Source organism: Aquila chrysaetos, chromosome 17 (assembly GCF_900496995.4).
Source record: "Aquila chrysaetos chrysaetos chromosome 17, bAquChr1.4, whole genome shotgun sequence".
NCBI lineage: Eukaryota > Metazoa > Chordata > Aves > Accipitriformes > Accipitridae > Aquila > Aquila chrysaetos.
In genome coordinates, this window is record NC_044020.1 from 26,926,573 (window position 1) to 26,952,932 (window position 26,360).

Genomic DNA, 26,360 nt, shown 5'->3' on the forward strand with positions numbered 1-26,360 from the left:
ATGGAAATCACTCAGACATTTAAAAAATCCTTATTCTTTGTTGCAGATGCTGATCTAAAATTAAATTTATTTCATTACTAGGTAATTTGATTATAAATCAAGTTAAGGAATCATGTTTTATATTCTCACTTTTACTTTCCGTTAAAATGTAACCAATGTAACTGATTTTTCATGGAATAAATTTCCAGCTGAAAATCTACAAGCCCATTAACCTCCACAATCCTTTCACATTTATTATTCTCCTTCCAAGAGGATGCACTCCTAAACCAGCACGGATTTTGTAATCACCTACTTTCCCTTTCATTTCTTTCCATACAAGCATTAAAATTTAACTTTGCTCTGAAAACAATGTCTTTGTTGTCAGTCTAATTTCATTACCCTCTGCCTCTCTCATTCTACTTATTAGCCTGTGTTCAAACTATGTCAGTGCTATTCATGTGCACAGTGGAAGGTCTTGGACAAAAAATATTAAACTTAAAAAGGGAATGATTCCACTCCAGAATTATTTTGCAAAGAGAAGCTGGGTCTTCCACCCTTAGTCCTTTCAGTTTGCAGTTGAACATACAACAGAAATGAACTTAGGAAAATTAAGAGCAAGAGCAAGATCTGGTATTATGAGTGCCACAATATGACAAATGAAAATAACAAAGAGTGCCTCAACAATGAAAATACATATATTCAATCATGTGCTATAAATTAGCAAAGGACTCAAGTAAAAATAATTGATTCAACAAACCTCAAAATTTTTCAGCTGCAATCCATAAACAACTTTGTAGATTACATAATAAAAGTTTTCTTGAAGGTGAAGGGCAAAATTATATTGATATCATATATTATGTAGAGAAATAATACTGATAACATTGTGGCAGAGAAGGACTGAGTTTGACATTATTCACAAAGTGAAGTAAGCAAGTTATCCTAAATGAGTGGGAATAAAACTCTGACAATATAGAATACTGTTCTTCTATCCCTCTGACTGTGAAGCCAAAAATCTCAGTGACTGTGAGGCACACTTAGTAGGCTACAGAGAAGAGAGAATAATTAATAAAGACAACTTCTCCAAAAATAACTTTAACAGCTTTTTCAGACATAAAACTGTCACAACTTTGATGTCCAAAATCTCAGGCTCTTCCAGACTTACAATGGCATAAATGAATAAACATCTATCAGCAGTTAAGCATCTGGTGCCTATCACTCCAAACACTCTTGTCTTATTATTTCCTTGTGTTCCTGTCTGAGTCTGTATCCAAGTGCTGCCACTTGTCTCTGCTTAGGAACACAGATCACCTTTTTGTTCTGTTTTTGCACAGTACCTAGCAAAGTGTTCCGTAGCTTCTTCTTTCATGCATTCTTGCAACACTAATAATAAATAATGTTATTCCCAATGTAACTCCAAAAAGACTTCACACAGTGCTAAAGGCATGCAATTCTCATATGGAGATATGCTGTTTCTGGCCCAGGAATTAAGTTCACTTGCTAAGAGCTCTGGGCAGGGGAAACTCTTCATTTTGAAAGGAAGAAGATTTATTGGGCAGGTTGAGTTCCAAAAATAAATGGCAGCTGTTTCCAGCTGCTGCAAGTTTAAGCACATCACAAGAAAATGGATGAAAGGGGGAAAAGCTGCTGTTATGACAGCCAAAGATATTATTCATCAAAACTCTACACTCGTATTTACTGATTCATGAAGACACAGAGAAAAATACTGTCATTGTCCAGAGTGATAATATAATGAGGTATACTCATTTGTGGGACAAGCAACCACAATAAGAGATTGCAGACATCACTGGACATTGAGCCCAGAGCCCTGTTTCAACTTAAATGCAACTGACTAACAGTAGCGAGATGGATCTTACTAATTCAGGTGAACTTCAGACAGGGGGCTGGCTCATCTGTGGTGTAGGACAAGTGAGTACATCTGCAGTTTGAACTGTACCATATTCAGCAAGTAACACTCACACAGATGGCAACTCCCTCAAGGACCACAAGAAACTTTGGGGGAAGAATGCTAAAAAGACGTTGAAACCCAGAACTGTCAGCTTGTTTCTAGGATGCACGGCAAGTAAGAGAATGTCAGTGCTTGTGTGGAAACCCTTCTTGATTACTATGAATGTGCTTTAAATGCCTGGGAAAAGGTCAAGGGGGTGCAATTCTAATTCAATAAGGCAGCTTGTTCCTCGCACAAACAAAATAAAAGCAAAAGAAATCCTAGCAGTGGTGGGCTTGCTTTGAGTGAAGGACTGAATCTGAGATGCCATTATGTTATTACTATTCTAAGAAGAGGATTCAAGAACAGCACGTAAATTCTTGTAAAGCGTGCTGGGCAAAGTACTCACATCCAATCTGTTCTGTGTTGCACGGCCTTTGCAAAGTAATTGCACAAAATCATTTTTACTTCAGTAACTTCATCAAATCTGCTCACTTCACAATGTATTCTTCCCTTGCATTCAACTGCTAACCTTGCAAACTCAAGCTGAAATAGGCAGGGCAAACAGCTCCATCTGGCATGAAGTAATATGGGTTTGTACACCCAAGAGGCTTTTTTTTTAGAGCACTCACTCACGTGATGTACACTGTCCAATGCTGTGCTGCACTAGACAGTCAAAAGATCCCAGCTGGGGTTTAAACAACCACATAAATGATAGGTATCTGTCCCCCAGCAGCTCCCACTGCGTGTAGGTATCTAAATGGGAAGCAAGTTCTTTTGAAACTCTAACCAATAAGGCATCCTGTGCCATGTTCTCACCTGCTTATACCTCAGCAAGTGCAATGAACCTGGTTTTGCTCGCATCTCTGTGCAGTAGGAATAAATGTGCCAAATCAGTGTCATTACCCTCATGTGCTTGCAAAGGCAATCATGCTCCCTCACTGTTCATCCTGGCTCCAGTTACTCCAGCAATTGGGAGAAGAATTGGCCCTTCTTTTGTGTCTGAAATGGCATCATAAAGTGACTTTGCTGTACCTCTCACAGACATGCCAGTTTGCAATCATAACTGGAGCAAAATAGTGTTGCCATTGAAGAAAGTAGTCAAAGGTGCCAATTTTACTTAGTCATTTTTAGAGTGGAGCCAAGATTCAGGGGGAGCTATGTTTATTTATCATACAGTCATGAATAGATGCATGAATTTATCCACTTCTTTTTTTGTCAATCAGTGCTCACACCTCTCACAGAATATGTGAGATTTCCAATTTATCATTACACCACTATAATTTTCTTAATTACACATCAGTTATGCACAAAAACTAGATGAACTATTAGTAAGCTTTTTTCAGTTCCTAAGAAGTCCTAAAGACTCTCTAAAATGGCAATCTTTAAAAGAATAAATTACACTTACAGCAGAATCGCAACTCACATTAATCAAATGATCATTAAATCATCAAGATTCTCGCTCCCAGATTGTTCAGTAAACTTGATTTCCTGTTTTTCCTGCCTCTGTTTTGTCTGTAACTCTTCTGACTCTTCAAGTATTTCCTAAATTGGGATTTAAGCCCTATCTGTCAATTCTTCTGCGTAAGAGACTGCTTTCAATGCCAATATAAATGCAAAAGTCAGAAAACATGGACAAGCTTGCCTGCAAGACACATTCTTTCCGCAACAAAGATCAATCCAACACTTCTACTGTTACCAATGTTAAATTTTAAATCACTTTGCAATCCATTTGAAAAGATAGAGGGAAGCAATGTACTCTGTTTTAAATATAAAGTTCTCTGTGAAACTGCCCCCAAACTATCAGCAACAAATTTAGCTCCACAAATTAAATGTAACAAGTGTATTTAACAGCAAAAATAACACAAACTATCAATAGAAAAAATATGAATGTCCCAATCATATAAAAGAATCAGTTTAACCAAAATATTACTGTGCAAATAATTTTAATATTTAACTTCATTATTTCATTTGCTAGTTTAAGTAATAGAAATTAGTATCCTATTAAATGTCTGCAGAATTAAGAAATCTATTTATTAAGTAAAGGTTACTATTTTCTACAGTGAAATACGTTTGACAGAAGTCAGAGACTCTACGTAACTAGGAATCTTGAGTTAAGCTTGAAGTTCCCCCATCCAGCAATACAACTAATAATTGCAAGACAATTATCTGTGTGGCACCACACAGGAGAAACAGTTTTAAAAGACTGTCTTACATACATACGTCTGTATCTACGCAATCTATAGATTATTCCTGTATATGATCTGCTGTGTTTCTTGAAAAACTTTTGGCCAAGAATTTGGACTGCCGCTGGGCTAGATTCACAATCAGCATAAACTGAAGAAGCTTTGCTGACATTAGTGGAGACATACTGAGATACATTGACTGTAGGCAGAGTCCAAAGCCTGTGAGTAGAGTACAGCAGAAAAACTGACTAAGAGAAAGCACACGTCAAACAGGTTAGAGCTGGGTGACTCTACACTAGACTAACAGCAAAAATTAGAAGGACTTAATGGAATAAAAGTAGGTACTCAGGTTTTCCCAAGGCTAGACATGGATTTGGAAAACTCGGATTTAAGAGCTGGGTGCTTCATCTTATAATCAGTTTTCATACTTGCCATTCCCATGGTTCTACATGAAAACATAAACTATAATTTAATATATAATACATAACTATATACCTGCATTCTCTGGACTCGGATATTAACGGTAGAGAAGTACATATTCTGTTTTTATTTGCCCATTCAATACCCTTGTCACAGCATTCTTCCATTGAAAGATCTGCAGAAATGAGGAAAAAAAGAAAAACACAACAATATATTTAATACAACCTTAGTAAATGGTATTGCATCTGCCAGTTAAAAAAAAACAACAAAAGAGGGTCAGTTCATTTTTCCCTCCCTAATGTACACACAGAATAGTGCACCCATCCAAAAGGCAGCCATGGCCAAATGAAGCATCTGTTAGCGCCTTGCAATCAGCCCAAGTGCTGGAAGTATTCTTTCCTCAGTGAAGCAAACTGCAGTTTCCCTTAGCCTTCCACAGGGACTGATACTCCAGCAGAAAACAGTTCAGATAGATAGAGTCCTGCACAATAAAAGGATCTGTTGGATTGCACTCCTTTACTATCAAAAGCCACAGTAGCAATAAACAACCTTTTAAAATCCTGAAGAATACAGGATAAATCACTATCTGATATGAAAGAAAGATGAATCTCATTACAAGTTAATTTGCAGAACTATTTTTTCCTGAGGTTATTATCCAATTAATCTGTTTTACTGAAGAGTAAGCCTGTAATTGCAAAAGTATTGTACAGAGAGACAGAAAGGTATATGGTATTTTGATCACTTAACATATGAAAGAAAAATTAATACAGATACCAACCCTGAAACTAAGGGGGAAAGCATACTGAAGGTAATTATTTGTGCAGAATATGATTTTTGCAAAGGTACCTAATTTAATAAAACTAAATACTGTTAATGAACTGACAAGCACTACAGGTTTGCTTCATATTCCAAGTGCAAAAGTTCACTGCACAGCAGGTGCATCAGAACTTGGAATAAAACATGAGTCACATTTTCCTATTAATTATCTTGTAGTCCGGATGCTGAACAGCTCCTTGTATAACAAATATGCAATCTGTGTAAAAAAAAAAATTGATTATCAAGAGGGACAGCTTTCTAATGTTTTCTCTTTGATTCCTAAGTTTTTTGACTGATGGCCCTGACAGGCTGCACTCAGGAGGGCTGAGGGAATTGGCTGATGTCATTGCCAGGCTACTCGTTATTATCTTTGAGAGGTCATGGCAAATGAGAGAAGTTCCTGAAGAATGAAAGAGAACAAATGTCCACCCTGTCTTCAAGAAGGACAAGAGAGAAGGTCTGGGAAAATACAGACTGGTCAACCTCTTCTCACTGTCTGGGAAGGCGATGGAGAAAATCCTCCTGGAAACAATGTCCAAACACATGAAGGACAGGAGGGTGATCAGGAGAAGTCAGACTGGATTTGTGAAGGGGATATCGTGCTTAACCAACCTCACAGCCTTCTACAATGAGGTGGCTAGCTTGGTGGATGAGGGGAGAGCAGCGGATGTTGTTTACCTTGACATCAGTAAGGCTTTTGACAGTCTCCCATAAGACCCTCACAGACAAGCTGACAGCGTACGGATTAGGTAAGTGGGCAGTGAGGGGGACCGACAACTGGCTGAATCGCCAGGCCCAGAGGGGTGGGATCAGGGGCACAAAGTCCAGCTGGAGGCAAGTCACTAGTGGTGTACCTCAGGGCTCAACAGGGGTTCCAACACCGTTCGGCATCTTCATTAACGACCTGGACACTGGGAAAGAGTGCATCCTCCACAAGTTCACAGATGATACAAAACTGGGAGGAGTGGCTGATGCACCAGATGGTTGTGCTGCCACCCAGAGGGATCTCAGCAGGCTGGAGAAAGGGGCAGTGAGGAACCTCATGAAGTTCAGCAAAGGGAAATGCAAAGTTCTGCGTGTGGGGAGGAATAAGCCCTGTGCACCAGTACACACTGGGGGCTTACCAGCTGGAAAACAGCTCTGCGGAGAAGGACCTGAGTGTCCTGGTGGACGCCAAGTTGATCATGAGCCAGCAATGTACCTTTGCAGCACAGGCGGCCAACACCATCTTGGGCTGCATTACACAGAGCACTGGCAGCAGGCTGAGGGAGGCGATCCTTCCCCTCTGGATTCCTCCAGGAATCACACCTGGAGTACTGTGTCCAGTCCTGAGCTCCCCAGTTCAAGAAAGATAGGGACTTACTGGAGTAAGTCCAGTGCAGGGCCAACAAGATGATTTATGCACTGGAGTATGTTTCATATGAGGAGAGACTGAGAGAACTGGGACTATTTAGCCTGGAGAAAAGAAGGCTCAGGGGGGATCTGATTGATGTTTACCTAATGGGAGGGGATGAAGAAGAGGGAGCCTCTCAATAGTGTCCACTGACAGAACAAGAAGAAATTGGCACAAATTACACCATATGAAGTTCCATCTGAACAGAAGAAAACACTTTACTGTGAGAGTGTTCAAACACTGGATGATCCCAAGAGGTCCCTTCCAACCTAAATGATTCTGTGACTGATTACTTAATGAAATATAAGTAAGTCCCTTTCATCTGCAGGTTGCTGTGCTGCACAGGGGAAGGCAAATCTCATTTATTTCTTTTTGATGGAGAAGCCAAAGCACAGAAGGATTAAATGACTTGTCCAAATTACACAGCAAGCTGGTGGCAGAACAGGGAGCGCACACCGGGTAATTCCCGGATCATCCTTCTCCACTGGATCATAAAATGCCTCACATTTCTCATTCTTAGTTTTGCTCCAAGGACATCTAAAGGGTGCAAAATTCAGTAAGCAGCAGCATTATATTCAAGACTATCCATCTTCACAAATGACTTCCTGCAGAGTCCGATAAGGACAAGCATCTGTCTCCTCTGGTTCTCCCTATACTAGTTACAAAGCCCAGGTGTTCCTGATGTATGGGTGCTATAGCCTCTTCCATCTGTCCACGTATCCACCTCCTAACCTGCTGCAGTTATCAAAATAAGCAGAAATATTATTTAACATGTTCATGATCACACTTACTTTGACACACATCGGACAGAGTTTACATGAGTACCTCAACTGGCAGATCTTCATATATGGGAAAGTAAAAAGCAGCTGAAAGTAAGTAGAGAAGATAACCCCCTCCAGTAACTCAGATGTTTGCAGGGAACAACGTATATTCCTGACAAGTGATTATAATCCAACAATTCAAAGCAAAAAGGAAAGAGTTAAATGAGATTTTACGATGCATCAGTCATCTTAGGGTAGGTACTCTTAAGATAGTTATCAATTCTACCCTGCAAAGCTCTGCAGTACTGAGCATAATTCTGGCTATCCCTCTTTAGGAAAGATTACATCAAAATGGAAAATCTGTAAAGAAAGGCTAGGAGGATGGTCAGGGGAATCAAAGCCCTATTTTATGAGGAGAAACTGGAAGAAGTTTTAAGCGTAGATAAGTAAAGCTTGTGAAAGGATGTGGTGGTTCCTGTCAACAAATATTACTGCAGTAAACAATAATCAGAATTATGGGATCAAGTAAACCAAACATTTTTTAATAAGAAAATCATTATACTTATAAACAGAATTACATTAAATGTTAGTTTATAACAGCATTCTGTACTCTATGACCCAGGTCACCCTTCTAGTCTTACTCACATACCCAGAATAATGGTCAAAATTCTGTCATTATAAAGTCAAGCCAATATTTCTCTTTAATTCCTCAGTGTGTCCAGAATTCATGCCAGTGTCTGAAAGCTAATTGTAGTTTATAATGCTACAGACAAAATCAGTCTTGTAAATAAATATCCGTCTCTGGTGAAAGACATGAATTTGTGTCTGATCTCTTCTTTGGGAATACAGGCCCTGTCTGGTGCTCTCTGTCTGCCAGTGTATTGCTAACAAACATTATATGCATCGGATTTCATACAACGTGTTACAAATAACCGTATTTTTAGTGCTGTTGTCTGCAATCAATCTTAACTGTGTTGAAAAATGATGCACATTTAAGTGAAGTGCAGAGCTGGCTGCAGGTTTTTGCAAGGCTTTGTACAAAAGGGTCTTCAGCCAAGTTCCTCCCCAGAAGGACAATCCCTGGCTCTGGACACCAGTTCTTCCCTCCCAGCTCTGGCAACACACCCCTACTCCAACCAAATAACTCAAGAATTCAAAGCAGGCCAAGCTAAGCAAGCTCGTCTGTAGGAGTGCATCCAGACAAAGAAGGATTTCGGATAGTTTGTTGAGGGAAAACTGTGGTCCAGGCTCATTGCTTTGGTGACATCACAATTCATATCCTCCAAAGATCCTGCCAAAAATCTCTTGAGAATAGAGGGAAGTGAAAAACAAGCAGTAAAAAAAAGACTCCACCCTCAAGGCCATTCTTCTAAAACATAACAATAAACCAGTGAAAAACATTTCTCTAGCTTGGCTTTGCAGTCTGCTTTTAAAAATGGTCATTCGCAGACAAACCTCTACTCTTTCAAAGTCTCATAAAGTGCGCGTCTCACACTTCGAGTGTCAACTCCTGATTGCACTGGAATCGGTTCTGACTATTTTGGCATTAGGAGTTGTTAACGAGTAGAAACAGGACAGACTTATCATCTCATAACTGTATTTTTCCAGTGTTGTGGGTTCAACTGTACATGTGCATATTCATGTGGCTCCCAGTTGGAAATCTTTGGGCAGGCAGTTCATACTGAGGCCATTTGTGCCTCCTTACAACCTCTTCAGGGGAGCAACAGCATGGGGGGGCCATGGCCTCTCTTCAGTTTCTCATAACTAGAAGTTTGTAATGCAGGGTGTCTGAAAGGAAGGGGTAGTGGAAAGCAGATGGTAGAAACTACTCCTATTACGACATCTTGGAGAATCTCACTTACTGTGCAGAAAGTGATGGTTCTTTTTTCTCTGAATGTGACCATGTGTCTTCTACTGCAGTTTTTGGGCTTGTGGCACCCCTCAGAGCTGGAGTGCCAAAGATGATTGACTAGAAATTACAGTACTGCTCTTCTGAATCTGGTGCCCCTTCAACTGTATTGCCAAGTGCATAATGTTTCATGCAAATCAGACATAGAAATCTCAGGCATCTGAGAGACAAAACACTTCTGGGAAAGGCTGATGATATTGTGTGTGTTCAGCTGAAATGTGCCCTTTTATTTGGAGGGAGAAACCCTACAGGAAAGTTGTAACATGCAGGAATACACTGCCTGGTCAGTTTTGTAAGTTTGTGGAGCAATTGTTCAGCTTTTTGGTATCACAAGACAGAAAAATATGAAGATAAACCAGAGATCTGTTAAGACGGTAGCATGTTTACTTCCTTTCCTCTCAGATACATTAATTTTGCACGCCAATTGACTAATTGAGAAAAATCCAAGTCTATTTTGGATAAAATCAAACGCAGCTTTATCACTACATTGTCCCTGTAAAGAAGTATGTGCAGCAAAGCATCCAAAAGAACTTGAGTCATGTTAGTATGATAACAGCAAAGATGCCTGTCCTGATGTCAAGGTGGTATATGTAGTATTCTGAGAGAGATTTCAAGAATCTCAGGAAAAGGACAGTAGAAACACAGCTGGAACTCAGATCTCTAATTTTACTAAAGCTGTCATGAAGAAGAGCTATCAGATAAGAAGCGATTAAAGGTCACACAAATTCCAACATTTTGTGCATGATGCATTCATGTGCTAGCTATGAACTATGCTTACATAGACAAAATGTGTATGAGCATATGGTTGTTTTAAAAAAAGGTAGCTTGCTAATCTTAACAGGATTGCCATACTGTGTGGGAGTTCAAAGCAAAAAATGTGGTTAAAATCTGTATAACCTTAGACTTCTATGATGTAATAACTGCTTATTCAGCTGCTACAGTGAATATTTTCTGCAAAAGAAAGATAAGCTTAAGAATGTTACCCAAAAGCATGATTCCTGGAATAAGAAACCCTGAATTGTTTCTCGGAATTGTGCAAAAAATAAGCAGAAGTAAAAAGGACTGGCTAATTTTCATGGCAGCAGCATTCCAGCTAGATCTAAAAGGGACAGATTTTTTTAAGTAACAATCTACAATAGCAGCTATTCTGTACCGCTGATGATGATGGAAAAGCCTATGTACAATCTGGCATTAGATAGCTGTTCATTACTCAGTGCTGATCTATGGAGCAGTTATAAAGCTGATGATAATATCAAACCAAATCTACACGTGAGCCTAGGTGGGCTTATCAAGCTCGTGCTAGTAAAGCTTTCCAGCTCTTCAATGCACTAAGTGGTGCGACTGTCAAATTCATCGACTTCCCAGCCCACATAACTAGTTATAGTTGGGTATGGATTTGGAAGTGAGTCCAGGTCAAGGGGTCAAAGTCACACCTCCTTATTGAGATGTTTTCAATCTTTTAAGCACATTAATTCAGTTTGTAAAATGTGGTGCAGGTCTTGTCCTTCACTCAATTTACTCTGTAAGAGACTCAGCACTATGGAATGTGAGAAAACAGAACATGATTATCACTTCTCAGCATATGCATATACAGGCAGCAGATGGGCTCTGTGAAAGCTCAGCACTAGTCCAACACGTTTCAGTAACAGGATGTCATCCAGAATTTTTGGAACTCATGATTACAACAGACATGCATTGGTTTAGGTTTCCAGTAAGAAAAATACTTTCAACTTTCACAGCGTACCTTTCTGATGAAACCTTTCGTGTCCTGTCAAGAAAACTGTCTTACTAGTGATGCTCATCCATCTAACTGTCAGCTGAAAAAAACCCCAAGACTACATACACAATTGCATCCTCAGAATGACAGACTGGCCATCCAGTATTGGCTGGCTGTATTATTCAGCGTCACATTCTTTGTCTTCCAACTTCCCTTTACATCTGTACTCTCCTGACACAAAACCACAGCAACTGCATATCCCTTTGGCCAAGGCTCCACTGTGCTATAGGTTCAGGGCAGACAAAGTGTGCTTGGCCTCATCTGCTATGCCAGACCAATTGTTCTTGAAACAATGATACCTGGCTCATATTAGGTGATACCTGGCTCATATTAGGTGGACAAGTCAGCTGCCTCTGTAGCAGGGACGGCAGTCAAGTGCTGGCAGCTGGGATTTGTAGTCTTGATTTTTTGGCTGTCCTTACAACAAACTGTGGAAATGCTGTTTCTGGCAATGCAAATACACTCTGGCTGGCCACTTAAGGCATCAAATAGACCCAGAGACATGTTTAGACAAGAGGGAAGCCAGCTGACTTCAAAGGTCCAACTGGTAATAAAATAACATGGTAAGTACAGCCTTGTTGCATCTTGATTTTGCGTGTAAACCTAGGGATTAGGCACACAGAGTAGAGGAAAGGATGAAGGAGACCTGAAACTATGAAAGGGAAAGACATAAAACAGAAAATCTCATGATTCCCAGAAACAAACGCTTTGAATTGGGAGTAATGGAGCGATGCAGTAAAGCATTACCATTCTCCATCTGAGATGATGTGAGTATTTGCTGGATCTCTTCAGATTGGAGTTGGAATGAAGATACCCTCCTCCATTTTATATGCAGAGAAAGAAGTAAAGTGAATAGGACCTTTTCTTTTCCTGCAGACGTTCTTGTTTACCTCAAGACTGTACATCAAATACACCAATACACTGATGGTGTAAGATGAATAGACACAGCCGAGCTGTGGCTTTAGTCACCTTTGGACAGTAAGCTATTCTTAGTTCTTCCACTAGGTTGTTCTTACAATACCAGCTTGAACTTCGTAACAAATGCATGAAACTTGGAGCCAGGATGCCCTCTCCTGTAATACCCACAACAGCACAAGCCAGGAGGCAGTCTCCAATGCTTCCGTTGCAGCCTGCAATGCTGTCCCTCTCCTGTACTGCTCTAGACTACTGTTTGCCCTCAAAAAGGGCCTCTGACAATAGTGCTTCTCTCTTCCAAGTGTGGAGGTCGTACTGGATCTTTATGGACTGACAGACAATCACTCACAGTTTGTGTGCTGCTAAGAAATACGACACTCTCTCTATACTGGCTTAAAGGGTTTGAACCTTTACCTTCAGATTAATTCTCAGCTGAATGTGATTATTTTAGGATAGCTGAAATCACTGAAGAAACCCAGTTAGCACACTAACTAAAGCAGCAGCACCCTAAAGGAAATGCTTGGTATGTTAGTGTGTTTTGTGGTTCGTTTAAAAACAGCCAACATTTTACTGGAAATTTTCTTAGGTCTGGAGAACACTCATTTATGGGGAATGTGGCTCTGGTAGCACCAGCAGTGGCCATCACACAACTAGGGGGATTTTTCAGATATGGCCAAACCTCATTTTACGAGGTATCTGTTTGCAGTTAATAAAGGCAGCTCTTAAAATCATTCATGGCAATAGATGGTGATGAGGTAGCTGCTATGTTTGGTGATAAGGTCAGGCCTAAGGGAGGCAATGCTATGTTGCAACATGCCTTGTTTTCTCTGGTGGGGAAAGCAAGTGCTTTACTGTGGGTTTTTTATGTTGCCTCAGGCCTAATAAAAAAATCTTTCAAAAAAGCAGGCAACTGGCTACTAAAAAAATTAGAAAAGACAACTCCCATCTATTGGAGAAAGACTGTAAGGCATCCTATATACATATCAAAATACCACAAAAGATAGGGATGTAGGAGCCCTCAAGAGGTTACTTTGTCCTACCCACTACTCTCAGGAAGAGCTGATAAAATTTGGTCAGTTCTAGGCAGATTTCTATTTAGTTGTTCAAAACGATATCAAGTGAGGCTGATTCCACAACCTCTCTAGGCAATGTGCTCTTGTGCTTCAATGTCCCTAATGACAGAAAATTTTTAATAATATATTACTACACTGTCCACTCCAAAAGACCATTTAAATCTGTTCTTTTGTTACTACCTCTTATACACAGGCTTTTACACACTTCAGCAACCTTCTATGTATCTGAAGACTGCTACTTCATGCAGATGTCTTTCCTGTGAACAAATTAACTTGAATTTTTTCATCTTTCTGGATAGGTTATTTTTTTGACTTCTGTGAGGGGGCTGGAGTTCGAAAGATACTAAGACTAGAAGACAGAAGGCTGTTCTGAAGATTTCTAGAAGACGTGAAGATTTTGAGAGAAACTTAATACTGGAGTCCACTGAGTCAGCATCATGTAAGCAGCTTAGTATAAGTAATGGCTGTCCTAGACTTTACATACTCAAAAGAACATGAAAAAAAGAGAGTGCATTCACAGCTCTGATGGACACAGGTGGCCTTTTAAAGGACCCAGTCTCACCAAGATGACACAGGTGGACCTACAAAAAAGACTCATATTTGGAAGAACAGCAACTGCTCTTTCTGACAAGCACATGCTAAATTTTGTCCTTCACTTCTCCTTGTATGAAAAAATAATGTAAACAATGAAATTACTTCACAGGGTGTTGATAGCCTGAAGTGGCACTTTTTCTTTCTCATTTAAGAACCAATTTTTATCTTCTCGACTTCTCATTTCAAATCTTAAAAAAATGTGCTATTAGAAAATTTTATGTAAGGTGTTACAATCGATCTATTGTTAGTCCTGCTCATTTGTATAAAGGCCATAATCCAAAATGTACTGCAGTAAATAAGTCTGTAGCTAGATCTTAAAGATCTTTGGATCGAGTCCAAGTATATGTATATGTTCAAATCAAACCAACTGAAATAGGAAGGATACGAGAATATGACAGAGCAGCACGTCTTAGAGTATCAAACATATATATGCTCAAGAATTCCTGTATTTTCTCATGTAAAATGGTTACAGGAAAAACATTTTCACACTGGCATTTCTCTATTTTCATCTGACCAGAAAATTAGCAAGAGTAACTATGCTTTTATATACTGCTTAAGAGAAACATGTCGACGCTGTAGGCATGTTTATTGCCAAATATCAAAAAGGGATGGACAATGATGAAAGATTCTGATGTTCTACTACCACCATATTTAAAGAATACTCTGGAAACACTAAGTAGACGGGATAAAATTTATGGCACAATGGGACAAAATTTAAGTATGTAAGGAACCACAGACTTTACAGAGCAGGGAGAAAGTAATATAATTTTATAATAATATAATTTTTTGCATATAATTATATAGCAATGATTTAGGGAAAGTTCCCTTTTGGAGAAAACATTACTAAAACTCTCTCTTACATGAGATTTTCCTCATTTTTTAAATTATGTATACTGAGCTGCAAATTGGTATCTAGCTCTTCCAGACTTTCTGCCAAAGTACTGATATTAGAAGTATTGAGTAATTGAAATTTAGTCAGTGATAAGAGCTTCAAAGCTGGAAGACTGTAATATTTCAAATGGATGTACCGCTGGTAACATTTGTACAGTTTATTCTACCAGTGCTTAGTAAATCCTAGGAAACACCCTGAAAAGCTGGAATATAGCAGACAAAATATTCCTATATCCATACACTTACTTCTGCATTGATACAAAAGATTTTTTTAGGTATTGCTTTCTTTATTACTAAGCTTAAGGTCTCAATTCAGATTTTGACTAGACTCAAAAGTGAACCCTTTAGCAGGGAACATCTTACATCCTTGTGCAGCACGCGTCGTTTGTGGGTGCTACCATAATACAGAAAATAATGTACTTCCTATACTTGTGTATAAGTGCCCAAAACTTTATTAGAGATGCCATTCAGCTTTTTTTGAATGAAAATTTTCAATTAAATTGATTAACTGAAAAGAATTTGAATGAGAATTCCTGAGAACCTAGAAATTCAGTTTCTTCTTAAGATCCAACAGCACATGCTTGAAATCCAAAGGGCAATTTCTCAAAAGTTTTAAGTCTAAAGTAGGTTATACCAAGTACAAAGCAGAGACAAAGTACTCATGAGTGCTGGGGAAAAAAAAAAAAAAGCATTACTTGTTTGAAAAAGTAAAGGCAAGAAGCTTCATTAACTGCATTAGCCAGAGGTGTGCCAGTGTATTCAGGAAAGCATTAGCACTGGAGATCCTTCTCTAGAACTGCTGCATCCTGTTGATCAGAGACAACTTTCAACACAACTTTTACTGGACTGCGCCAGTGTCTTGCCAGAGGTGATTTCAGCAGGACAAGAATCCTCACCAAGTCTGATAATCAGGCAGGTTACTGTCACAATTTTTCCCAAACTGTACGCACTCTCCCTGTCACTGTAAATTACCCAGTACATCATCTTTGTAGGTACTACTTTTACTATTCCTTCTCCACTTACTTGACTTTATTCTGAGCATTTCTAAACTAATTTTTACTCACAAAATATTATGGCCAATAATTCTTTATATTCTTCTAGGGCTCTTCACTGATCTGTACTGATCCTTTCTCTCCTTTATATTCTGTCTTTTTGCTTCTTGTGGCCTCTTGTTCTATTTTCCCTTGTGCTCCCAATGACTCCTTCATGGACTTCTTTGTGGACAATTTTTCTATTTTTTCCTCACCCTACAGTCTTCTCAGTCTTCTGCCTCCACTTCTACATCTTATCATGGAGCAATGTTATCCACTCTCCCGTTTAATTATCTGTGATGACTTAACTATTAAAATCTCAACACCTGGCCTACTTCCTTCCATCGAATCTACATGTAAATACATGTGCCTGACATTTCCTGAGTGCTTTACAAAACCTTTTGCCTATTCTGGCTAAAATGACCTGCTTATTTTGTTCTTTCTTAACTTTACTCATTTTCCTCACTCCCTGTCACTGTCTACCATCACTTTTTGCTACGTTTTTCACAAAAGCTTTTGTTCATTTATCTCTTTCATACTAAACCACCCTATGCTACCATTAAAATTCTTGCTCATGCCCTGATGTTTTTTTACTTGGATTTCAGCTCTCTCCTTCTTGACCTTCTCTGTCTTGTCCCCTTTTAGTCTCTACAGATATTTTACTACATCTAGTAAACCCATATTCTCTGTTTACTAAATTGATTTTGCCACCTACTTCTTTAAATCTATCCATAACTCACAAAACCAAACTTAAATTCTTTCATAGTCCCAGGTAACTCTATTTCTGTCAAGTCCCAGAGGGCTAAGACCCATCTTTCATTTCAGAAAATGTTAATAAAAGTATTGTAGAACAAGTTGGTCTTAACACAACTATTTATTAAAAACACATGTGAAGTTGATATGAAACTCGCAGAATGGGCTAAAGTGCAACAATAAATAAAATAACTTTTGAAAATGCATTGACCTGCTATCAGATAATGTCTGAAATCTGACAGAATAGTATAAATACACTGCAGTAACTTGATAAGCTAGTTTATGGATTTTCATCTTGGATTTCACTAACATGTCTGCTTTCAATTACACAGATGAAAAACGAAAGTTTAACATCTTGCTCTTCCCCTGATTGCAATAAAATGTCATGTCTGAAATTGGACTATTAAAACAAAACTCAACTGAAAATTAATTTAGAGATAGCACTCATATTTTAGTACTGTATTTTTTGGTAGTATGTGATTTTGGGGGGAGATTTTGTCTATGATAGCAGGCAAGAAAGCATAGATTTAGCCTTTTATAAGTCCTACCTCCACCCATATAATTCTTATAAATTTAGTGCTATAAAAGCACATGTAAAAATCATAATCTTAAAATAAAACTCATTCCACAAAGTCAGTGGAACATTTTTTTTATTACAAACTATAAGCTCACCCTGAATAGACATGTTTCCAGATGTTTAGTGAGTTAAACTGTCTGTGTCTGTAGTACCAAGACATGCCAAAGACGCAGCTAGAGGATGAACTATTCATACACTGACTGGACACAATGATGTGAGTAATTAATCTTCTTTAGTAGATGGTAGTTTATATCACAAGGAAAAAAAAAGTTTTAAAAAAATGCAATGTTTACAATAAAATGAAGTTGCATTATAAAATTTAGAAGGTTTTTAAGACCCTTACTCTTGCAAAGAATGACGTGCATACCTATATTCACATGCACTGGGCAGTTCCACTGAAGGCAGTCCCTTCTGTTTTTTCAGAATGAGGACTTCTAATTAATAGATACTGATGATTTCATGATTCATTAGTAAGGAAAAGCAATCAAGAAAACTGATGGTCACAAGCTTAGGAGGAGGCTGTATTTCAGAAATATGTTGTCCTAGTAACTTGGCAATTGTATCACTAAAGCATTGAGGAGCTTGTCTTTGCCCCAAGCCCCCTTATCCTAGTCATACAGAGGAACACAGGGTCTGCGCCAAAGAGCCTGCACTTAAACAACATGATCTCACAAGGTAATTACTTCATTTGCCTGCAAAACACAGATGGCCATGCGAAATAATGCAGAAAAAAACCCAAACCCTCTTACAGCAATTACTAGTAATTATTAAATTAATAATTACAATTACTAGTAATTATTTCACCTGAGCAAAGTCTACTCTTCAAAAGGTAGTGTCCTAAGCAAGGATCCTCATCTGCTTTTAGACATTTAAATCTAATTTTATCCAGTGCACTGTTTTCAAAGTTCTAAGGATGCAGAATTCTCAGTGGAATTAGAGTATGGATTTTTATTTGAGAATAAAAACCTGATATACCCTTCACTGCCCAATTTGGCTACACTTTCTGTTTAAAAAGCCCCAAACTTTGAAAACCTGAACTTGTACATTAATTACTGACCAATAGTCCAGTAACTAAAGTTAAATGTACAGAGATTACAAAATGAAATTCTTTGGTGTTTTACAATAAAGTTGAATGCTTCAAATTACTATGTCCGTTCACTGTGATACATCAAAGCCACAGTTTTGCTGATGTACTCTGTCGTCTGAGAGAAAGTAGGAGCTATCTTGGGATTCTGGCAATAAATGATGCTTTTCTAACCTTCTTTATTCTGTCCCTCCTTCTTTAAAAGGAGTGGCTAACATCTCTCTATCAAAAGCAAGTATTCTGAAGGATATCTGTGACAAGTGCTCTGCTCTATGAAAATCTAAGAGCCAAAACACTGCGACAGTAACAAATGAATTACTTCACTGGCTTTTGCCTGCCATTGTTAGGCCTAGGCCAGAGACCATATGTTTCCAAATGTTTGCCTGGAGTACAGCATAATCAAGCCTCAACTTTGAATGGCGCCTTGGGGTTACTCTAATAGAAAAAGTCACTTACCTGTTAGCTATGATAAAATCATTACCACCGTATGAAAAGTAGTTTCTTTGTCATATCTTTCCAGTTATATTTGCGTTGGATTGCTGCACTGAATTAAATCAAGTGAATATCCTCTTTTTATACAGTATTAAGAGAACAGGAAAAAAGTGCACAGTACAGAAAGGGAGTTATGGCCTGGATCCAGATCCCTGCTTTCAAAAGCAACCGCATCACACAGTATCATTCATAAATGTTTCACATTTTGTCGTCCAAACGCCTGCATCCTTTGCTTCACTCTTCCTCCTACTCCACCGAGACCTGAAGTAACTGTTGATCCTGTCTCCCATTTTTGGGGGGTGTAATTTGATCAGACCTGACACCTCTCCCGACCGCCGGTTTCGGGACACATCACCTTCGCGGTGTGCTACTTAACCCGACGCCCACCGCCGGCTGCCTTTCCGCGCACAGGGTAACCGCGCTGCGGCGGGCGGCAGCGCCGACCGCCCCGACGTGTCGCGATTCCCGGGACACTGCAAAAGCCCCGGAGCCGGCCCCGGAGGCCCGGCCGGCCCCGGGCTTGGGGGGAGGAAGGGGGGGGGAAAGCGCCGGGCGGACAGCACAGCGCAGCCCGGCCCCGCGACCGAGCGACTCACCACCTCCCCGCAGCAAAGTGCGTCCCGGCGGAGCCTCGTATCGACCCTCCGGAGCGGAGCGAACGCGCTCGGGTAGCAGCGGCCCCGGCAGCCGGCGGTGGCAGCGGGCGGCTGCGGCGGAGCCGGTGCACGCCACGCCACGCCTTTCTGCTCACTTGAACGTGGCAGCGGCGCTTTAAAGCCTGCCCGGGACGAGCAGGGGTACGGGGAAGAGAGCGGGGGGGACACCGGGGGAAAGGAAGCCCAGCCGCCCCATCCCCCGCGGGCCCGCAGCCCGGCCGCCGGCGCCCTCCGGCCCCGGGAGAGGGAGCGGGTACGGCCGGGGCGGCCAGCCCGGGGGACCGGCGACGCGCCCCCGCAGCCTCCCGGCCAGCCGGGGCTGCGCTGACGCCCCGCAGCCCGCCGGGGCGCCCGGGACCCCGCGCCGCCCGCCCCGGGGGCAGAGCCGGGCCCGCGGGCGCCGGGACGGCGGCGGCGGCGGCGGGGGGAGAGCGAACGCGGCGCAGCCCGGCGGACGCCCGCTGGTCGGCTCGGCTCGGCGCCGCTCCCCGCACTTACCTTGGCCCCGGAGCGAAGGCACCAGCGCCAGGAGCAAGAGCAGCCGCAGCGGCCGGGCCCCGCGGAGGTTGTCCATCGGCCGGCCGCAGCTCCCCGCCGGCGGGAGCGCTCGCACCGAGCGGGGGCTTGGCTCTCCTGCAGCGTCCGGTGGGCTCCCCCCTTTTTGCTTGCTGCTGCTGCTGCTGTTGCTGCTGTTGCTGATGTTATCCCAGCCGCCTGAGACCGGTTGGAAAAGAGCTTGCAGGAACCCCCCACTCAGTGGGCTTTACAAAGATTTAATTCACTGCCTACCCGGTTAATTATACAGCCTGCAAGTGCTTAGCAGAACAGAGCCGCCACCGCAGCTCGGAGGCAGAGACCCTGTTGCTTCTGATACCCCTACCTCTCTCCCCGCCACCCCCACACACGCTCTCAAAGTGACTCCCTTCAGCTCGGAAAACTTTACAGATACTCAGCGTGAACCTAGGGCCGGCGTGACTGATTCTGTGAAGGAGAAATGCAGCGACTTCTCTCGGTGCCAAGTAGGAGAAAGCCACAAACAAAGGCCAAGCAAAGAAAAAGAAACCACCTAGCAGAGAAAGAAAGGTTTAACCTCTGGAGGGGAGATTTTTCAAACCCCGTTCTTGGTCTTGCCGTGGATTTTACTCCAATGCAACTTTTGTCAATAAAAAGGATTTTTAAAAGGAGAGAGATTATAGAATGAAATTCACTGGGGAAAAAAATACCCTTCTTTCCTCCCCCTCCTCTTAAAAAGTCAGGATGAGAATTTCAACCCAAATGAGGCAGGCAGTTCTGCTCTATCTCTCTCCTCCCTTCTTTTTTCTTTTTCTTTTTTTTTAAACCTCCTTATCTTATTTAAACAGGAACACAAACACTGATAATGGTCAAAGAAGAGCTGGAGTTGAAAGCACCCAGTTGGCTATTCTGTTGCCAAGATCTTTTAAGATAATGTGGGGGATAATATTTGCAGGCAAATGTGCACAGAAACAAATGGAGAGTTCATCACCCCTCTATACTTTGCCCTCGGTTTTACTCAAACAGTTGGAAGTCAGTTTATGTTTACTTGCTAGTTGTGCACATGGGCTGTGATTGGACTATTCCTCTTACAGCTACTCAACGCAACTTTTGAATATCTCTCCTCAAAATGTCCAACTGGAAAAAGTATTTAAGGCAGTAAGAGTTGAAATTGTGCATGTTTTGTTCTGCACCAGGTTATTTGCTCTTTTCTTTTCTTACATGAGAACATAAAAATGGCCATACGGCCAAGGGTCCAACTAGCCCAATAGCCTGTCTTTAGCAATGATCATAAATGGTCACCAAAGGAAGAGTATGAACAAGGAAAACACACATAATTCTCCCAACTACTCTCCCAGCCTCCAGTTGCTTTTGAGTTTGGAGCATTTCCTCAGTGGAACGTGGTTTCTGTGTGCTCAGTAGCTCCCAGTGAATTTCTATTCCAGGTATTTATCCTGTCTCCCCATGAGTTCTTGTAAACCTTTATCATCCAAAATATCCTTTGGCAACACATTTCATGGGTCTACTAGTGACTGTGCAAAGGGCCATTTCCTTTTTGAACCTGGCTCCACCAACCTTCTCATGGTGCCTCCTAACTCTACTGCAGGAAGAGACATCAAAGAACTGACCCCTACCCACACTCTGAACACCCAGGTCATCTTTTTTTCAACTGCTGTTTCTTTTTTGTTTGGGTTTTTGGGTTGTTCCTCCCCCCCCCCCCCCCCCATTTTATTGGGAAAAGCTGGAAAAGGGGATGAAGGATGGACAGCTGACTTTATTTGGGAGTATTTTTTGCTTCCTTCTTCTACACATGCATGTCTACTTCTGTCTCTCCTTTAAATGCCCTAACCCAGTTTACAAGGATCTTACATCAGTTATAGTGGGACCTTGGCAGTGTTTCATCACAACCTCCAAGCTACTGTTTTTCACGTATCAGACAGCTGCAGGACGTAACTAACAAAGATCACACCTTGTCTAAAGTCTGGACCAGCTTAATTGAACCGGTGGAATCCCCTCTATAGAAACTCTGGATTCAGTTCAGTATTGGCTTATTTCACCTTACTTTAAAACCTCTCCTAATTGATTAAAGGTGGGTAGAAAGAAGTTCACCAGTTCGACTAATACAGTGTAAAGTCACACATAACAGCCTGTCCACACATGGAGTTACCCTGATTAACACCATGTGTGGACATTCTTACTCCAGAGTAAGAATTCCTTGTTCCTGTTTAGTTTGCCACCCCAAGCTGTTTACCAGAAATGAGGCAAATTCAAGTAACAGTTTAAGAAATATTTCTAGAAACCATCATGGCTACAGTCATCTGCAGATCTGATAATAGGTTTTCCCTTGGTTTGGGGTGGAGTTTTTTGCATAATATTAATACACATTTCCAGTATAAATTGGCACTCTCACCTACAATCGGATTCAGTGGCCTCGAGTACATGTGATTCTAATTACTGACCCCAAGCTTTGTAGTGAGCTAAGCCATGCACTTCGGGCTCAATTCAAAGGTCCTGGAAGTCAATGGAAAGTAAGGGCTTAGAAGAGGGAACATTTTGCATAACCACATTTTTTCTTACATCTGTTTGCAAAGGCCCTGTAATCCTTTGTGTAGCTTTTAAAACAAACAAATTCTTTAATGAGGATTTTATTTTTACTTCAGAAGAATAAAAATCATTTGCAGAAGCTCAGATTAATGAGTAATGACAGCGTAACAAATCATTGCGCAAGTCATTTCCAGGGATCGTGTTGAGAGTAGATACACGCAAGTAGACTGACAAAGAATTTAGAATTACTCTAACAAATCCATTACCATCTATGGCAGCAGGTTCACAGTTGTCATTCAGCTACTTAGTTTCATGGGAACAGGAATTCTTGAGATGGCCTGACTAAGCCTATGTAAGGACATCAACCTCTGCCTAACAAACAAAGCTGCCCCATAGTCCCAGCTGTTGTACCTCCCAGCTCCTCAGTTTTACTGCAGCTCCCAAATCCTGATTTTTTTTTTTCCTCCACTCATCTGTCCCAGAAATAGAGCAAAAGAGAGGGAAAGGAAATTGCTATATCTTCCCTGTTTTCTGGAAGAATGTTGCAAGGAAGAAAATAGATTCACCTAGAAATGAAATCTAACTTGTTACTAAAGGGAAACTCCTTGGGCCCTATGGCAAAAAATGAAGCTACATATTGGCTCTTGTTATGGAAACATGCCACACTAAAGATGCATTAAAAGTCCCCTCTTCCTTCTTAACAGGACGAATACATCACTGACTGCTACAGATGCACAAGGATTTAGAAAAGCCCATGTGGATCTTGCCATCTCCCACTGTAAAAATAAGACCCCAAACTCTATAGTAGGCAAATCCATGGCTATTGGAGTACAAATGACCCACTCGGCTTAGCTCCAGACACTAGTATGTGCAAAGTACAATTAGCATTCGGCTTCTTTCCTTGACAATCTTTTCTGAAATAGAATAGTAAGGAAGGCCTCTGTCCCAAAGACATGTGGCAACTGTGTCACAAAATCATTTTAATACTGGAAGTTTTGGAAATTTTTCAGTTTTAACATCTTAATATTGGAAATGGATTTTTAAGGTTTATGGGCACCATTCTGACTCTTTTGCCTGTCCTTCCGAACAGTATTGGCAGGTTTTCCAATTGAACTAGAACACACCTTTTACAAAAAAAACTTGTCAGAGTTTTCAGAGATGGATGCACCATAATCCTTGGTTATTTTTTGAAACAATTAATGGCACTACAGATAACAATTTGCTGCTTATTTTGAGTCTAAATCAATCCAGTTTAGTTTTTAATAGATCTCTAGGCTTGTATTCATGTTGAAGTTACTGTCACAATGTACTCAGTGCTTTGTGCATCACCAGTGACCATCAAAGCACCTTAGGGTAGTGTACGGGTGGTGTGGTACTGAAGGGTGTGTGTATGGTGGTGAAGGGTGGACATTTCATACGCACCTACCATAACCTTGTTAGGGATTAGCTTGGAATAAAACCTCCCCTTAGATAAGTCTGTCCCCCATGCCACTGGCTCATCTTCATTCTCAAATCCTAAACTACTAACTATCCACACCAAATGGCTACCAGCCTGAGTCATGCCAGGCCTTAGATAAGCAAAGGAAGGTGGGAGGACTGAGAGCCTCCTCTGTTCCCTAGTGTGTATGAAACTGTGCCTCCAAGTCTAGTCAAGAATGCTGACCTAGCCACCACCTTTACGCCATCTGGCTTATGATGGCATCTTGTAGCTAAAGTCAGGCAGAGAAGCTGGCTGAGGACTCCTTCCAGAATAATTACAATGTCAGATGAAATTTATAACCATCCTAAATTTGGACTGCTCTTTATATAAATAATATTACATATATATGTATAAGTAATATTACATATATGCATATATATAATTACGTGGATGCCAATAGCCCAAGCTGCTTATACCATATGGGTAACAATACAGATGCTTGTATCCACACCAGGCTATCTACCTGGGCTCTGTGTTTCGAATACCTAAAGACTGTTAGAAGAGGCTTGCCTTACTTCATAGAGCTTTCCTTGTACAGACAAACCCTTTCACTGCTTGATTAATCTCTGAACATTTTTTCCTCTTTGCACGGATCAGTTAAATATTCCAGACTGGGACTCGTTACCCGGAGTCCTTTTCAACAACATTGCTTCTAAGCATTTTGAGTTTTTACCCATTTTGGAGTTTGTATCCATTTTGTAAGCGTTGCCTACATTTTCTTTTCTTGCCTGTCTGATTAAGAAAAACATATATAGCTATGTTGGACACTCAAAACACACACTGGTTTTCTATTAATATGTATGGGGTCTGCTTCTAAGACAAGGAGGAGTTTATTGGGGCATAAAGGAATGCTTTGATGATCCATGTCATTTCCCTTGTGGCATTACTTGTAGAATTCAGGAATAACTCAATCTGACATTCATGGGGCATTTCCGGCCTCTCCTAGAGATGCATCCTCCCAGTCTCTCAGATCTCCCCCTTCCCATAAATTTCCTTTCCCCTTCTAGACTCTCTCATGTCACTGCAGGCAGCGCTAGTCTTATGTGTGAATAAGCAAGGCATTTTCCAGGACCTGACGCCTAGGAAGGCCGGGCTCTGTTTGGTTAAGCTGGAGAGCAGCGTGAGTCACGCACACATGGGTTGGAGGAGACAATGGCATCTGCCTTAGACTCTGCTTGGGGCCTCCACAAATCTAACAACAGTAGGGATCAGTCATTATTTTAGCTGCAATCTCTCAGAGGGTGACTCTTAAATTTGTCAATCAGCATCTGTACCAATGGTTATTTTCACTGTTCCAACAAAAATAAAATCTCATTATAAAGGGTGGGGAAGAGCCATCAATAAAGTAAATGGCTATTCTGGCAAAAGGCCATTTCCTTTCCTGACATCTCAGATAAATCTGAGCTCCATCCCTGTCAAACAAAAATAATATCCAAGTATGTGACCAAATGATCTTTGGGAAACAGAAAATATACAAGTGAATATAAGACATTTCAGGTTTGCATAAATAAAACTCCTGAGTCTGTTGTATCTAACAGCTTTAAAGCAGGAGCACGCAGTTTTCTACGCTTCCTCATGATCACTTAAAATCTGCTTCATTCAGTGCTATTTCATTGTTGTTTTATGAATTTGCTGTATTATTTACAAATGTTTTTGCATAACTCTAAGAAAGAAAGAAGCCATCCTATCCATCTGCAAACAGTCCCAGCCTGCCAGAACTTTTATCTTACCAGTAGAAACTGTGATTTAAACTCAGTATAATGTAAGCAGACAGTCAGCGGAAAGAGTATGAACATTGATAAAACTCTACAACAAATTCATGTATACTGGGTTTCCTCCTTTTCCCTCAGCCTCATAGACAGCCTCTGTTTCTTTTCCTCAGTCTCAGTTTCTTTAACAGAGGTTCCCAAACTTTATTTATTCATGTACCACATCTTTTAGACTTTACAGCCTTGGGCTGTAATATCTTTGTCCCAGGAACCCCAGATCATCCTTGGTGGCCTGATCCTACAAACAGATGTTAATAATATACACAGGGAGTGGGGCTTGCATTTATAAAATGCTTACACAGTTGTGAGCGGTGTCTATGGGAGGACACCTTAATACAAATTAATTTAAAAGTTATTGTAGTGTAGCAAACTGTTTGGAAGAAAAATATTATACAATTACCATATTTTCTGGCACGATTCTACAGAAGCTGGCTGACATCTGGGATATGTGAAGTTGGTGGACACTGTCTCTTAATTGGAAGGGTGGATGGATCAGAATGTCTTTGGACAGCTGCAAAAGGAAAAATAAACAGATGAGCCCTATTAAATGAACCTAATGGGTTAAGCTGTTCCATGCCGCATGTACCCTGTGGCTCCCAGTTCTCAGGGCAGACATTTTCATTTGCATATACTACATCATTAGCCACAGGCCATGTAAATGAGGAGACTGGCTCAGAGTCTTTGGAGAAGAGCTGTAGTATAATTTAAGTTTTGCATAAAAATTGAGTTTTCTGTCTGTCAGGGACTACTATGACACTCCTTTCTTAGCTCCTGGCTGAGCTCTGGAAGCAGACCTAGCAAC

General features: G+C 40.8%; 1 protein-coding gene across 4 annotated transcripts in view; it reads right to left on the reverse strand.

Moving 5' to 3' along the window:
* The window catches only part of FBLN1 (fibulin 1), an 88,813-nt gene extending 62,756 nt beyond the window's left edge, over window positions 1–26,057 (reverse strand). The window contains exons 1-2 of one of the 4 annotated variants that reach the window (XM_030041000.2): window positions 25,959–26,057; window positions 4,606–4,705 (exon numbers count right to left, since the gene is read on the reverse strand). In XM_030041000.2, coding sequence (XP_029896860.1) covers window positions 4,606–4,697 — 92 coding nt within the window. In that variant the 5' untranslated portion in view covers window positions 4,698–4,705; window positions 25,959–26,057. Of the gene's footprint in view, window positions 1–4,605; window positions 4,706–19,192; window positions 19,378–19,750; window positions 20,403–25,958 lie in introns of those variants that run through there. The other 3 variants (XM_030040996.2, XM_030040999.2, XM_030040997.2) reach the window with 3 other exon arrangements.
* Between the last annotated feature and the right edge of the window lie 303 nt (window positions 26,058–26,360).